The sequence below is a fragment of the Heloderma suspectum genome, chromosome 2 (genome assembly GCF_057233095.1).
Source record: "Heloderma suspectum isolate Gila_16-S chromosome 2, 16-S_ref, whole genome shotgun sequence".
In the NCBI taxonomy this organism is placed as follows: domain Eukaryota; kingdom Metazoa; phylum Chordata; class Lepidosauria; order Squamata; family Helodermatidae; genus Heloderma; species Heloderma suspectum.
In genome coordinates, this window is record NC_139459.1 from 129,525,561 (window position 1) to 129,540,120 (window position 14,560).

The 14,560-nt window shown below is 42.0% G+C and overlaps 1 protein-coding gene across 3 annotated transcripts in view; it reads right to left on the reverse strand.

The window, feature by feature from the left end:
- Positions 1-6,072: 6,072 nt before the first annotated feature.
- Positions 6,073-14,560, reverse strand: part of ZNF462 (zinc finger protein 462) — a 147,008-nt gene continuing 138,520 nt past the window's right edge. For 2 of the 3 annotated variants that reach the window (XM_084834758.1, XM_084834756.1), the window contains 2 exons: positions 11,973-12,087; positions 6,073-8,395 (listed from right to left, as the gene is read on the reverse strand). In XM_084834758.1, the coding sequence (XP_084690884.1) occupies positions 8,188-8,395; positions 11,973-12,087 (323 nt within the window). In that variant the 3' untranslated portion in view covers positions 6,073-8,187. The remainder of the gene's footprint in view (positions 8,396-11,972; positions 12,088-14,560) is intronic. The other variant, XM_084834757.1, reaches the window with a different exon arrangement.

The following is a 14,560-nucleotide window of genomic DNA, read 5'->3' on the forward strand; positions in this document are numbered from 1 at the left end:
GTCATTCCTACCAGGCTGTCTGCCATCCCTCACAGGAGTGGAGTCCCTTATCTCACCATCTGGTGCAGAGGCTGTGAATATGCGTACCGAGGTCAGTATTGAAGGCCCAACTCTCACTGGAATTGAATAGTGGCAGAGGTGTAGGGAGATATGCAGGAATCTTAGCTGGAGAGACAGCTGATCTTTTTGCCTCCTTTTTCTTTTGGATGTTGGCAGACTTGGATGTTCTTGCTTTCTTTGAAAGCCACAGAGATTGCTAAAGAATGTCCTGGAGAAGGGGGACCAGAACGGCCCATCGCTAGATCCGGAGCTGACTGTGGAGATGACTTCGCCGACTGCACCTCTTCCAACCCCTCTGATGACACATGGTCTTTAACAGTTAGCCGGGTCGAAGCCATCAGTGCTCTTGTGTGTCTGCTACCTCAAGAGCCCTCTTCCATAGAACTGCCTTGAATCTATTGTTTTGGTTCTTATGAGCCTGCTTAGCGAAGGACATACAATGTGGGCAAGACTCCACAACATGCCTTTCACCAAGGCAAAATAAACACAAAGAGTGCCCATCTGGGTGGAAGCTTACCCCCAGAGCGCCCCCACTTCCTAAATGGAGCCTTTAAGGCCATATGCTTGAAGGGGCAGCACGATTGAAAAGATCACAAGAAAAATAAAAGAAATAAAACATCACGTAAAGGAAGAAAGGATAGTAGGAAGATAAAAATAAAATAAAAACACCTCAGCGCTATGCCAAAAAATGCTATATCAAACAGAGAAGTCATTCACAAGGCTGCCACAATGGCGGTCAATGCAGAACTGAGGGAATAGGTGGGAACCCGCTAGGGGCATGCGCAGTAGGGCAGTGGGGGAGGGTTCCTGCCATAATGCCTCAGCTATAGAAGTTTCCCAAATCGAGGCTCCGCACAAGTGCAGAGCCCATATGTATGATGCATAGCGACCACGAGGAAGAAACATCTCTTTCTTGACTGAAACTAATGCTGTGCTGAAAATTTCTTCCACATTTTTTTCAACCATTCCCATTCAATTTGACAGAAAAGAAATTGCTTTTGAAAAGAAATGCCAAGGAGAAAGCTTCAGAAAAATTCTCATGGGTTGGATTCTGGATTCTTGTGCTTCCCTTACTTATGAGGTGGCTGAGAAGCACGCACGACCATCTGGCCTTTCATTGTACAATAATCTCTCCAGCAGCCTTTAGCCTTCTTAGTTTCCCGCACTTCAATTAAAGCCCAGGGAAAGTCATCATGAGGTAATTTCTCCCATAGGGCTTTTTCAGATCAGGAAGCTCAGGCAGCCTCAGAGGCCGCAAAGCACTGGAAAGATGTATAATAGAAAGAAAATACAGAGAACTCTTGGCCATCTTGCAGTGATCAGGTAATCTCAAAAACACCACCAAAGGAAATTATAAAATGCCTTCAGAGTAAGGCAGAAAAATGGAATCCCCTTTCATGGGGGGAAAAAACTTTTGGGAAAGGGAGGACAGATTTTGGCACAGTGCTAACTCCACCTCTTACCTGAAGCTGGACACCGCACTGTCCCCGTCACACCTGTTACAGAGCTTTCAGGGAAGCAGCCATGTGATAAGCATCTGCATTAGAGATGTATCCACAATCACCCCTCAGAAATTTAACATTTGGAAGGTGCTGAACCCCGCAGAATGACAACTAGTGCTGAGCCAAAATTTCTCAAAGCCATTTCCTCAGAAACGTTCTGAGATTTTTCTTATCCCCCTGGAAATAAAAGGCCAATTTGCAGAATTTTCTTCACACATCCTTCATTATTTTTGTGTGCTGGCCTTTCTCCCCACCCCACAAATGCCCTGGAATGACACTAGGTATGGGGCATTGTGCAGGATGCAAAATGGGGGCTGCCAACACAATTGCTGCTGTGCCACTGGCAGAGGCAGTGCAAAAACCCTTAGGAAAGACGACAGAAGCGGTGCAACATGAACTGCCAGTGTTCTCACAGACCCTGTCTGTGAGAAACCATTGGGAGAATCTCTCTTTCGCCTAAAGAAATTTGGTGAAATTGTCCTCCCAATTTGTTTACTCACAATTAGGGTGGAGAATTCTGAGAGGCCATTTGCACACAGCTGTAACTGAAACCTATATATTGGATTTAAACTAAACACCTTTATCCCATCAGGGATCCGAACATTGTTAAGGTTCTGGAAATGGCAAACTAAATGGACCAAATGGATATATTGGTCTGACCACCAGAGCTTTTCTTATGTTCCTTACATCAGGGCCTGTGGGACAAATCCAGCCTGCCTGGGATCCCAGTCTGCCTCTCTAGGATGCCCCAGACAGCCATGCCCCCTTGCCCTACCCCCTTTTCTCCAACTGGTGATCGTTTGGTGGCTTCCCGGCTTTTGTAGTTTTCCCTCATTATAAAAGGTTGAAACGCCTCTCCCAAGACGTGGCTACTGGCAGTAAGAGCTTCCAGCGGGCCTGCTCCCTCAGTAGGCTCACCTCTCTTGCCCTCTCCCAAGTGAGGGAGTCCAATCTGCACCACTGCGCAGGAGGAAAGGGCACAGCAAATGGACGCGACTCTTGACTCCTCATTCTTGTCAGTGTTCATATGCTTGGACAGCGGAGGTAGCAACAGGAAGGAGGACCACTTTTAGGTGGGCTCTGGAAGCCCAACGGGTGCCCAGTGATGCTGACCTGCAACACCAGCCTAATTATTATGATCTTTGATTTGTCTTTGAAACAGCGCATTGCATAGATCTGTAGTCTTCACTAATAGCCTTACCTACGTAGCATAGAGTTGCTGTGTTTAAACCCTTTATTCGCTTCAGTGCTGGCTGTATTGAACAGTAGGGTGCATTAAACAACCTAGTATAGCTTCGGTTCAGCAGTGGCTCTAAATATGGGCTCCTAGATGGCTACTATCGCTGAACTACTGGCAAAAGCATTGTTTGGAACTCATGGTCTTCTCCTTGGCCCTTGGGGCAAGGCGAACACACACGCACACACTCCAAACAATAGGCCAAAGCAAAAAAAAAAAGGTGGAATTGTGGTAATGGAAAGCTCATCTAAGCGCCTCGCTACTCCACCTCCGCCCCATATTTCGGCCAATGTTTACTTCAGAATGGTGCTTTTCATTTTTGTTACATGGTTGTTTAATTAAGGAGGCTCATTTTGCGTGAGAATTAAAATCATCATCTCTTTCCGCTCAAGAACAAATTAGCCACGTGTACAGCGTTCTGGCGATCACTGATTGATCTTAGATGTAATTATGGTGTGCTCCTTGAATTTTGAGCATGTAATAGCCCAGATTATTACTCAAGAATAACAGTGATGTGCAGGTATCTTACTTCCTTGTAATGACGCAGCACATATCTAACTGGACATTAGAGATGCTATTTGGAGGTCATTTGCAGCTAGCCAATTATAATAATTCTAATCTTCCTTAGCATTTGTCTAGCACTTGTATTCGAAGTGCTTTGCATACGTTATATCAGTAATCTGTAAAAGAACCCTGTCAAAGATCGTTATTCTTGCAGATGAAAGGCTGATGCCAAGAGAACATGGTTTATGAGGTCATGGCGAAGTTGATGTCTTGAAGCTGGCACGATGTAGTGGCTAGAATGCCAGGAAGACCCAGGTTCAAATTCCCACTCAGCTATGAAGCTGAACAGGTGACTTTGGACCAGTCGCTCCCTCTTTCTCAGCCTTACCCATCTCGCAGGGTTGTTGCGAGGATAAAATGGGAGAAGCACAACCTGGAACTCCTTGGAGAAAAAGCAAGATATAAATAAATACAAGCATAACAATAGCCCCCAAACAAAATTACCCTGCAGGTAGACCTCCCCCTGCCCCCCCCCCCAGGTATCCTGAGCATGCAGGCCTCCTCTACTCTCCTTGGGTCCAGGTACCCTCTTCCATAAATCAGGATTAGACTGTGGGAGGGGGTGTGTGGTGTCCTTGGTCCCAGACCGGGCACTCACTTCCATCCTACAGCCTGATAACTAGCCCTATTTATTTCAGGTGGGAGAGAATTAAATGTGACTTCTACTCCTATTGAAATAAAGCAAGTTTAAAAGTGCTTTAATTTATACTGGATCATGTCTTGCTTAAATGTAGTTTTATTTATTGGCTGTACAGTGCTTTAAGTTCTTATTTTTTAAAAGTGCATTACTATTAAAAATAAAACTTTTGGGACAAGAGAAGAAAAAGCAGCAAAACTTTTAGAGAAGTTCTTTTCTTTCAAAAAACCCAAGCAAACAAACTGACCAACCAACCTTTGCTAAACACCGTTAAGGTTCCCTGCTTTCTTAAACAGCTCTCACCGTATTCTTCCTCCTGCCCTTTTGACTCAGCCAGGGTTGGGGAGGTTGTGGCCCTCCAGATGTTGTTGGACTCCGACTCCCATCAGCCCCAGCCATCATGGCTCATTGTCAGGGATTATAGGCACTGTAATCCCACTTCTGGAGGGCCACAAATCCCTCACTCCTGGTTTAACCCTAGTCCTTAGCCCCAACCAAAATAAGGGATTTGCTCATTCGATCTTGATTCACCTTCTGGCTCTTGCTTCTCTGCTCCATATATTGTTTTCTGCAAAGATCACAGGCAGGGATATAATTAATGGGCAACAAGGAAATAAAAATAAGCTTAGTTGGGCCTTGAAGAACCATGGAAGATAGGACTAAGTTTGTGCTAGGTGCTGAACGGAAAGGGAGCCCCACAGAGAGTAGAGCTGGGGTGAGGAATGTGTAGCCATCCAGATGTTGTTGGACTGCACCTCCCATCAGCCCTAGACAGCATAGCCAATGATGAGGGACAGTGGGAGCTGCAGTCCAACAGCTGGAGGGCCACATATTCTCCCATCTCTGAATTAGAGCATCACATGGTCCCCAAGTGATGACAGAAGTGAACTATAGAGGCGAACCTGCTACACTCGTGCAGTCTACCAGAAACTTTAATGCTATGGCCCCACTAGCACGGAACCCAGGTGCTCTCCCAGCACCTTTTTGTTTTTTTAAACTGTTGCAAAACTTGTTTTATTTTTGCAAGTTTAGCTAATTAGCTGCTGACAAGAACAATTTGGGTGCTAGAATGAATTCAGACTGAATTTTATTGAAATAATCATTTCACGTCCAGCCAAGGGTATGTGCTTCCATGTCCCACTGATTTCAATGGGAACTACAGTGACTCTCAGCACGTTTACTCAGAGGTAAGCTCCACTGAGTTCAGTAGGATTTATTCTGAAGTAAGTATGCATTGGACTACAGTCTTTGAAAGACTTTACTGTAGCTGAATCAATGCAATAAATACTGTTAAGGTTTATTTGGTTATGAACTAAGAAAAATGTGTTAACTTTTAAATAAAAAAAAAGCAAAACATGTTTTTGGTGGGGAAAAAGCAGTAAAGCTTGAAAAGTATTTACAGTCCTTGCTTTTGTGGAGTAACCCCCCCCCCCCAGATGAAATACAAAGAATACCCATCCACCCCATTATTCAGTTTTGAAACAAGACTCAAAAGAAAACAAGCAAGGGGATTTAATTCTCAACTGGATAGAACCATACACACACTCGCTTTTGAAAATTCTTTATTCGTTTTCTTTTGCCTTAAAAAAAGTTATCAGTGCAACATTTCAGAACTTCCACTCCTTGTCCACCAAACACTGAGCAGTAGTTAATTTTAATTAGGAAATACTGAGTTCTGAAGCCAGTGGGTTATCATTTTGCTATTTATTTCCTTCTGTCAAACTCTGAAAAAGTCCTCTGTATAAATTAAACAAATGAAAAAAAAATGTTATTCTCAATCCTAGGTCATCATTACAGCCAACAGAATCATAATAATGCATCTAAAATGTGTGTCCACAATATATCAAGGCATACATTTGGGAGGAAAAAAACACAAGGAAAAAAAAATATGACATTCTAGACTTGTTAAAAAGGATAATGGTCCCATATATTTATTAACAGGTTAGCAAAAAAACAAAACAAAACAAATCCAATGGATTACAATATTTACATGTTATTTGAAAAATAAAGTAGTGATAAAAGCATGTCACAATCATTTATTTATTTCTTTTTTTTTCATCTTTTTCATTTTTGGTAACCATTACGAACACCCAATCCAGGTATGGAACTGTTTAAATACATTTGAAATGAGGCCAATTAAAAAGAAAACATTCAGACACAAAATGTGTATTTATACTTGTCCTTCCAATGTGTTTTCCACATGACTCTCCCTCCCTCCAAATAAAAAAAAAACCCAGCCCCACAAAATATGAATCCTCAAATCAAAACACCATGCTTTTCAAGTAGCACTTATTCCACAAATGCAACAGTATTCTTTTTCTTTCTTTTTTTCCTCTTTTTTGCCATCAATTTGATGAGAAGTTCTGTTGGGATACTGACTTCTCAGCAGCTTCCTGTCTCCCGACCCTCCCATCCCATACCCCCAAAGTTAAAGAAAGCGCCAAACAAAAAATGAAAAAGAAAAACAACCAAAAGAGACACATGCATTTCTAAAACTAGGTTTCAGTCAAGTACTTTCTACTTTTTGGGAAAGAAACCCCTTTGTTCACAATCAGACCATTACCCACGGGCCCGGATCTTCCATTTCATGTTCATGCAAAACGTCCAAAGAATTTTGCATGAATATGGAACACAAGCTCAATTTCCATGCGTGTAGATTCCTATTTATGCTACGCTGTTCCCCCTCATGCGAAGAGCTAATGGGAGGTGATACAAAATAGTTTAACTCCCACCTTGAAATCCACAAAGAGTAGATCTCCTGGCTCCAAATATTATAGAACTGGGTCACCTCAAGCTTTCAGAACTATGCGTTTAGCAGCTAGCTCCCTCCCCTCCTCCCCCCATCGCACCGAAACAAGACACACCACAGACGCCCCCCAAAAGGCAACTGTTCTTAATAACCAAAATAATAACCAGTGAGAGATGTTCAATTTGACAAGCAACAGAATGATTATGAGGACCCTTTTGATTGGTCCACAACCTGCATAGCTGTGCTGTAAGTTTGGTTCTTTAGTTTAATGGGGTTTTTTGTTTTTGTTTTTCTTTAAAAAAAGTTACTTCTTTGCTATTTCCATATGTTTAAAACTAAAAAGAAGGAAAAAAGGAACATTCTATTCACAAGAACTAATCCTCCTTCCCAACCTTGTCTCCTGGGTGGGTAGGGGACCAGGGTGGGGAAATAACGTTACTTTACATGAAAAAAAAACTTAATTGTGCTGTATTTGTAATCCCTCAGGCTGAGCAGACGTAGACATGGGGCAAAACAAGAACGGCACATAGTCAGTCACATGAGTCTTTTTAAAAAAACCACACACACACACACCCTAAAATCATAGCTGAACGCTAACAAACAGCTTACCTGGAATAAAAGATGACAAGTCACAGACAGGTATCTAGGAATTCTCTCTCTCTCTTTTTTGTATTTTTTTTTACTAAAATAATTAAAAAAATCACAGTATTTTAAGAAATAAAACCCCCACAGGGATTTTGAGCACAATTTTGTTTTCCTTTCTTTTAAAACGTTGTGGTTTTTTTCTCTCTCTTCCATTCACCATCTTGCCCAGCAGTCTCTCTCTACATTTAACCACAATGACGACAGGTAGTACTGACAAATGCAGAGATTTGTATTTTTTTTAAATTTCCCTTGGTTAATTCTGAGGTACTAGGAAACAGGTGACTGTTTTAAGCAAAAGCAGTTTTTTTTTGTTTTCTTCTTCTTCTAAAGCAAGTCAGTCAGTCAGTCAGTCTGGAAAAGCGTAATATGTATATTAAAACTAGAAAAAAAAAAGCGCCCACATTTGTGCGCCGAAAGTTGTCCCCTGCACTCTTCCATTCTCGTGACACTTCTATCGTCGAAACAATCCAAATCCTCCATGACAAAGCACAACGGCATAATGCAAGGAACGTTTGGGAGTTTGCTTCTGAAGTCCAAATGAACATGACTTCCCACTGCCAAGATCCAGAAGAGTCGCAGAGACGTAATGGAGTATTTCATCATCCTCAATTAAATAAATTTAATATATGTACACACACGCACACGCACGCACACACACACACACATACAGGTACCAGTGCTTTGAAAATAGATCATTCAGTCCTAAAAGCAGCTTTGATTCTTCCTTGTCCCCCTCCCCTCCCCATCCCATCCATCACTGTTCAAGTAGGTTGTTTGAAATCACACCAGGTGCTCATTCGCTTTTGGCCTCTGCATTCTCATGGAGTGATTTATCAGCAGCAGCAACAATACAGACGGCAGGTTCATTCTTGTGGGAAAAGTCCACTACTACTTTCACACTGCTTTCCATCTCTTCTGCCATTGGTACCTTAACATTCTCCTCTGCGTTCTCTTTTGGCTGGCCACCTTCACTAATCACTCGGTTGGTTTCATTTACAGCCCTGGAAATCCAAACAATAGGGAAGAGACACACTTTTGACACCCATTTTTGACACAGAGATACGTGAGGACAAGTTGAGCCATAACTGAGAGGCTTTTTCCTGCTAGGTAGAGCCAGTGTTATTATAAATTCTAGAAAGATACGCAAAATTCATCTGTAGCAGCAAGCACAACAGAGTCATGTAACAGCATAAAGGCTAACATTTATTGTGGCATACACTTTTCATGGGGCAATGTCCACTTTGAAGCATTCACCAATCGAGGAAGGTATATATATCTTAAGTACAGAGAGAAGAAAATGAAGAAAACTGTTTTTAAAACCCCCAAAACCAAAATTAGGCCCAAAGATCAAGCAATTCAAGACAGATCTGTGAATGTGGTTCTATGTACTAAAGTACTATGCAGTCCAATTGAATGAATAAGAGGCGATTAGTGTGGGTGTAACCCACTCCCAACTAGCAGTGCTGGTGATGAACAGACATAGCAACACTCTGATACCACTAAGAGAGCATTTCAATCTCTCAGGACATTCTGTAGCAGACCTAAAAGTCATCTTGACCTCAGTAAATCTTTAGAAGGCAGACTCCAATGTGAAGCCGCTGAATTATAATTCATTCACAAAGTTGACAGTGAAGATTTTGGTCTCAGCAGGTCCTGTGAATTTCTAACTCACTACAGAGAGTATTGTCCTCTTTAGGTGTTTGTTTATGGGAGTAATCTTGTTATGCATATTTATCATCAGTGGCTGGTAGCTAGGAGCAGGTCAGAACCATGCGGACCGCATCTTGCATCAATTCACTTGGATTCTATACTCTGTTGTGCTCTGCATAGTGCTGTGACACACCTGCTGCTACCTCTGCATGGTACAGTCATTTGGCTTCATTTTGTAAAAAAAACAAACCTATCACACAACATCATCTGTTTTTCTTCCCTCTGTTCTATACTCAGAAGGATACATGACAACTTCATGCATTGGATGAAGTGGGCTCTGGCCCACAAAAGATTATGTCACAATAAATTTGTTAGCTGTTAAGGTTCTACAAGACTCGTGAATGTTATCACAGAACCTAACTATCAGAAGGGGTCAGGTTAGGTAAGAAAATTCCCTGCTGCCGCCTACATGACCCTCTGTTGAATGGAGGGGATGCCAGCCATATAGAAATGGATCATTCAAACTAGTTCTATAACTAATGCTGCATGTCCTTCGTGCTAAAATATTTTGCAGCAACATAACCCACATTCTGCACAAAGAAAAAAGCTAGAGTATCCAATTGCTCATTAAGCATAATGCTCGCACACTTGCTTAATGTGAGCATAATGTTATTATTGATACTGGATATTGTTAACTGATCTATTGATATATCGAATGCTCATTTAAATGTTTGATACATTTTAAATAACCACAACTGAGTTTATTTCAGAACATTTCTATACTGCTTTTCATTTTAAAAATAAATATATCCCAAAGTGGTTCATGAGATAAATGCTAAAATACTATTTTATGCTAAAATACCATAAAACTAATCAATAAAACAATAAAATAGTAATAAAACAATGAAGTATCTCATTAATATAACCAGGGGTAGCTGGCAATGCTACCGGTGAGGAAAACGCCTGGGCAAACAGGTATGTCTGCATTTGTCAGTGTAAACAAGCCATGCTAGGAGCCTGCCTGATCTCAGTGGGGAAGTAATTCCACATGGTGGGTGTCACAAGGGAAAAGGCCCTCCTCCATACCACAACCAAGTGAACACCAGTTGCTCATGGTACATTATTCAAGGCCTTCCCCTCAGAGCATAGAGACTGGGGCAGCCTATACAGGGGGAGATGATTTCTCAGATAACTTGGTCCTGAGCTGATTAGCGCCTGATAAACTAGCACTAACACCTTGAACATGATTTGGTAACGAAATTAGAGCTGAGCACAAATGGCCTCTTGAAACTCTCCACCTTGTTTGTGGGCAGAGAAACCAGGGAGACAATTCACCAAATTTCTCTAGGGGAAGGAAAAATTCTGAAGTTTCTCGCAGGTAGGGCTTCCCATTGGCAGGGCTTGTTGCACAGCTTCTTATGTGACAAGTGGGGGCAGTGTTGTGTCTAGCTCCAGGGATGAGGTGGAGTTCATGCTCTGCCAAAATCAGTCCTTCAATTTCCTGAAAGTGCTCTCCCCATGAAAGGGGCTTCCATTGTTCTGCCTCATTTTCAGGGTGTTCAGTAATTTTTTTGTGGTGTTTTTGAGCGGACCTAATCACAGCTAGCCTCCCAGGCTGCCTGCACTTCCTGATCTGAAAAAGCTCCATGAGAGGAATTCCCTCATGGTGCTTTAAACTGGGCCTTAATTGAAGTGTAGGAAGCTGAGGAGGCCACAGGCGGCCACAGAGATGATTGTACAATGAAAAACAGGACACTTGTGGTCACTCCTCGGCCACCTCCCAAGTAAGGTAAGCCCAAGAAACCCAAACCCAACCCATGAGCATTTCTCCAAAATCTCTTCACCGTTGAATTTCTTTACAGAAGCAATTTCTCCTCTATCGAAGTGAATGAAAATGGTCGAAAAAAATGTGGGAGAAATTTTCGGCATGACGCTAAGCAATATGGCAGCCAGTGCTGCGCTTTCAGCACAAGAATCATATGTGCACAGTAGGAAGCTTGACTGAGCAGTCTAGTTACAGCATTCTGCACTAGGTTGCAACCTCTAAACCAATCTCAAGGGCAGCTCTACATAATAGTCCAGTTTGAGGTTCCAGTGCCTGTGTGGCTACCCCTGCTCAGGAATCGTTGTAGCTGTCATACCAGCTGAAGCTGGCAATAGACACTCTTTGCCACTGCGTTGTTAAAGTTATATTGTGATGTATTTGATATTATGGTTATTGTCATTGTTCTGTGAACAGCTTTGAGCAGAATGTTATATGGAAAATGAGGTATACAAATAAATTGACAGATTATGAATACTTTACAAACATGCATACAAGCGATTATATCAATGAAATATATGCAAATTTATTTAGTGGGCATAATTTATTATGACTCCTGTGAGTCAAGGAGGGGCAATGAGCTATGCAGGGTGCTGAAGCCGCACTCCTTGACCAAAATCATAAAATATTAGAGCTGGAAGGAACGTTGGAGGTCATCTAGTCCAACCCAAGGCTCAGAAATACTACTAAGCCACCTTTAATTAAAGTACCAATAGGTGGTGATTGTGGGGATGATGGCCCAGGTTTAGACTGGGGTCAATTGTGAATACCCTCCTCAGTGGTTCTCCTGCATCTGCTCACTCTTTCTTTTGCTGCAGCCATCCTCCATAGTTCCTGCCCCCTTGCCTCCTTCCTCCATCTCTTTCGTCCCATGTGCCCCTACTTGCCCTCTGTGCCTCAGCAGCTTCTTCAAAATTATCTTATGGCCACATATGGCCCTTTAGGCTGCATTTGAGAAAGCCATAATGACAACTAATTAGCATATCAGGCACCAATACTTTCTGTGTTGGAAGGGACTCTTCCTTCGTATTGTTTACTTCATAATATACCTTGGGGAGGGGCAACCACTATTCCCTTGGACTGTTAAGAGCAGCCAACCAACTTACATGCCATGCCTAAGAACATGCCGTTCCCACTCAGAGCCCTCTGCAAACGTCCGACCACAAAATTCACACGGGAAACGTTTTTCTGGTGGTCCTTTCTCTGAGAACCTCATGGATCCTAGAGGAAAACACAGCGTATGTTAGCCTTGAGTAAGAGTCCTCATATTTCTTTTAAGAAAACAGAAAATGAAGTTTCTTTTGAAACCCTTCATCATCATCATCATCATCATCATTTCTATACTGGCCAAAACCTGAAGCTCTCTGGGCGATTCAGAAAAATTACAAACCGATAATATAAAGATAATAAAAACAAAATAAAATCTCTAACATACAAAATTTAAAACAATTTAAACAACTAAAACAGCTACAATAAGATACTGGACCTGATAAAAACAACTTGCATAAATGCCTTATCATATGCCATCAAACGCCTGGGAGTAGAGGACAGTCTTAACCTGGCGTGAAAACATGGTAGTGTTGGCACCAGGTGAACCTCAGTGGAGAGAGCATTCCATAATCAGGGCCACCACTGAGAAGGCCCTCTCCCTTGTTGCCACCTTCTGAACCTCCCTCAGATGTTGATTGTAGTATCCAGGTAGGTTCATGTAAACAAATAACTCCTCTTAAGAAGAAATCTGAGATGGGAATCCTGCGCAATCCCTAGTCCAAAGATAGATTAGCTAGTAGCAATACACTAAAATAATCATTTAGGGCAGGTGGTGGGCAACTTTTAGTCCTCCATATGTTTTGACCTACAACTCCCATGATCCCTCACAACTGACTATGCTGGCTAGGGATGATGGGAGTTGTAGGCCAAAACATGTGGAGGGCTACAAGTTGCCCACCTTGATTTAGGGTATATGCAAATTTGGATTCAGTAGGGAAGATGGACACTCAGCAGCTCTCACTGAGATATATATGAAGCTACCAAATTTTGCCTAATAAAAACTGTGAAATATTAACATTTGGCTAGAAAACGTTATTTCATATAACTTATATACACCTTTCAGACTTATCAGTCTTGTCTTCCACTCCAGATGTAATTGGCTAGTCATTAATCTCATATTTCCCATTGTATTTCTACCCTCGTTTTAAATTATCTTCTCCTTAATAGTCTGCTGGGTTGTCCCTCAAAAATCCTAGGAATTTTAGTTACGTAAGGAGCCTAAAGATCTCTAACACAGAAGTCTCGGCATTCAGAGATTAGCTTTGGACATTACCATGATTTGAACAGGAAATGCAAGAGCCCTCTCTGTCTTGTGCGAAATAGATACTCATCTCCATATTGCTTATGAGAGAAGCAAAAGATCTATTTAGCCTAAGGATGCTGGTGACATCCTCAACAGATTCTGACTTGTGGATCCTGCAGTGTTCTTCACTTTGGGTGTGGGGATTTGTGCTAATGCACATTAGCACAAGTAGAACAAAATTTTGGTTAAAAAGTCTGATTCCAACCATGACTGCACAATGGAAAGGAAGATGCCTGGCAATCTGTGAAATGCAGACGGAACGGATTTAACAAAATCAGTACATCCCTAATTTAGCCTAAAACAGTGATGCAGAGGAACAGGGAGCATGAGGCTGGGTACTTACCAATTTCTTTACACTAGCTGCGTTCACACATTATGATAAACAAAAATAGCAGTCTTACCATGGTTTACTGTGAGGCCATTTGCTCACACTTTGCTCCTCCCTTCATGTGTGTGAAGAAATGGGAAGCTTGGTATGATGTCCGAACCCAGGCTCCTCGTTTTTGCTCCCAAAGAAACCAGGCTCATAAGCCAGGAATAAAACAGGGTTTGCTGTTGGCTTTTGAATCCTGGCTTGTTTGGGGACAGCAAACTAGGAGCCTGGGTTCCAATGTCATACAAAGTTTCCCATTTCTGGTTTGTTTTACCCACTTGTGCAAAGGGGGAAATGAATGAGCTGCGTGCACCAGCACACTGCTCAATCACAGTAAACCAGGATAAGACAGCAATTCTGGCTTATTGTTATGCTTCCATTGTTATAAATGACTAACGCGACACTCACAAAAATATGGTCTTTCAAGGGTTCTTTGGGGGTAAAATTAGTTAGAATTGTAGTCTTTGAACTGTCTTGGAAAAAACCAAGGAGAACATTGTAGATTTTTTGTATGTGCAAGCATCTTTTTTCTATTGTGACACGAAGAGGCAATCCAAAAGGCAAGAGCAGCTGCTGGCATAGTTACTTGTTTCAAGCGCTGGAACCTTACAGTGCAATCCAGTTCAACTGAAATGAATGGGAGTTTTGCCACTGGATTTAATCAGATGGATTTAATCACTGGATGGCAGCCATAGTTTTCCTGGACATATGAACTCCAATGATATGCAAGACGTTCCTTGTTTAGGGTAAAACCCACTAAAGTGTTTTATTAATCTGTGCATGCCTTGACAATCAAAACAATGGGTATGATCCACCAACATTTAAAAACTTCTAAGTCCCATTGAATTCAGTGGGAAAGAGCTAATAATGTGCTTAAATCAATGGGACTTAGAGGTGCTTAAGCTTTTGCTGGATTGTGTCCTGTGTAATTGAGCACTCTCAGCTCCTTGAAGTCACAGTGGACATTC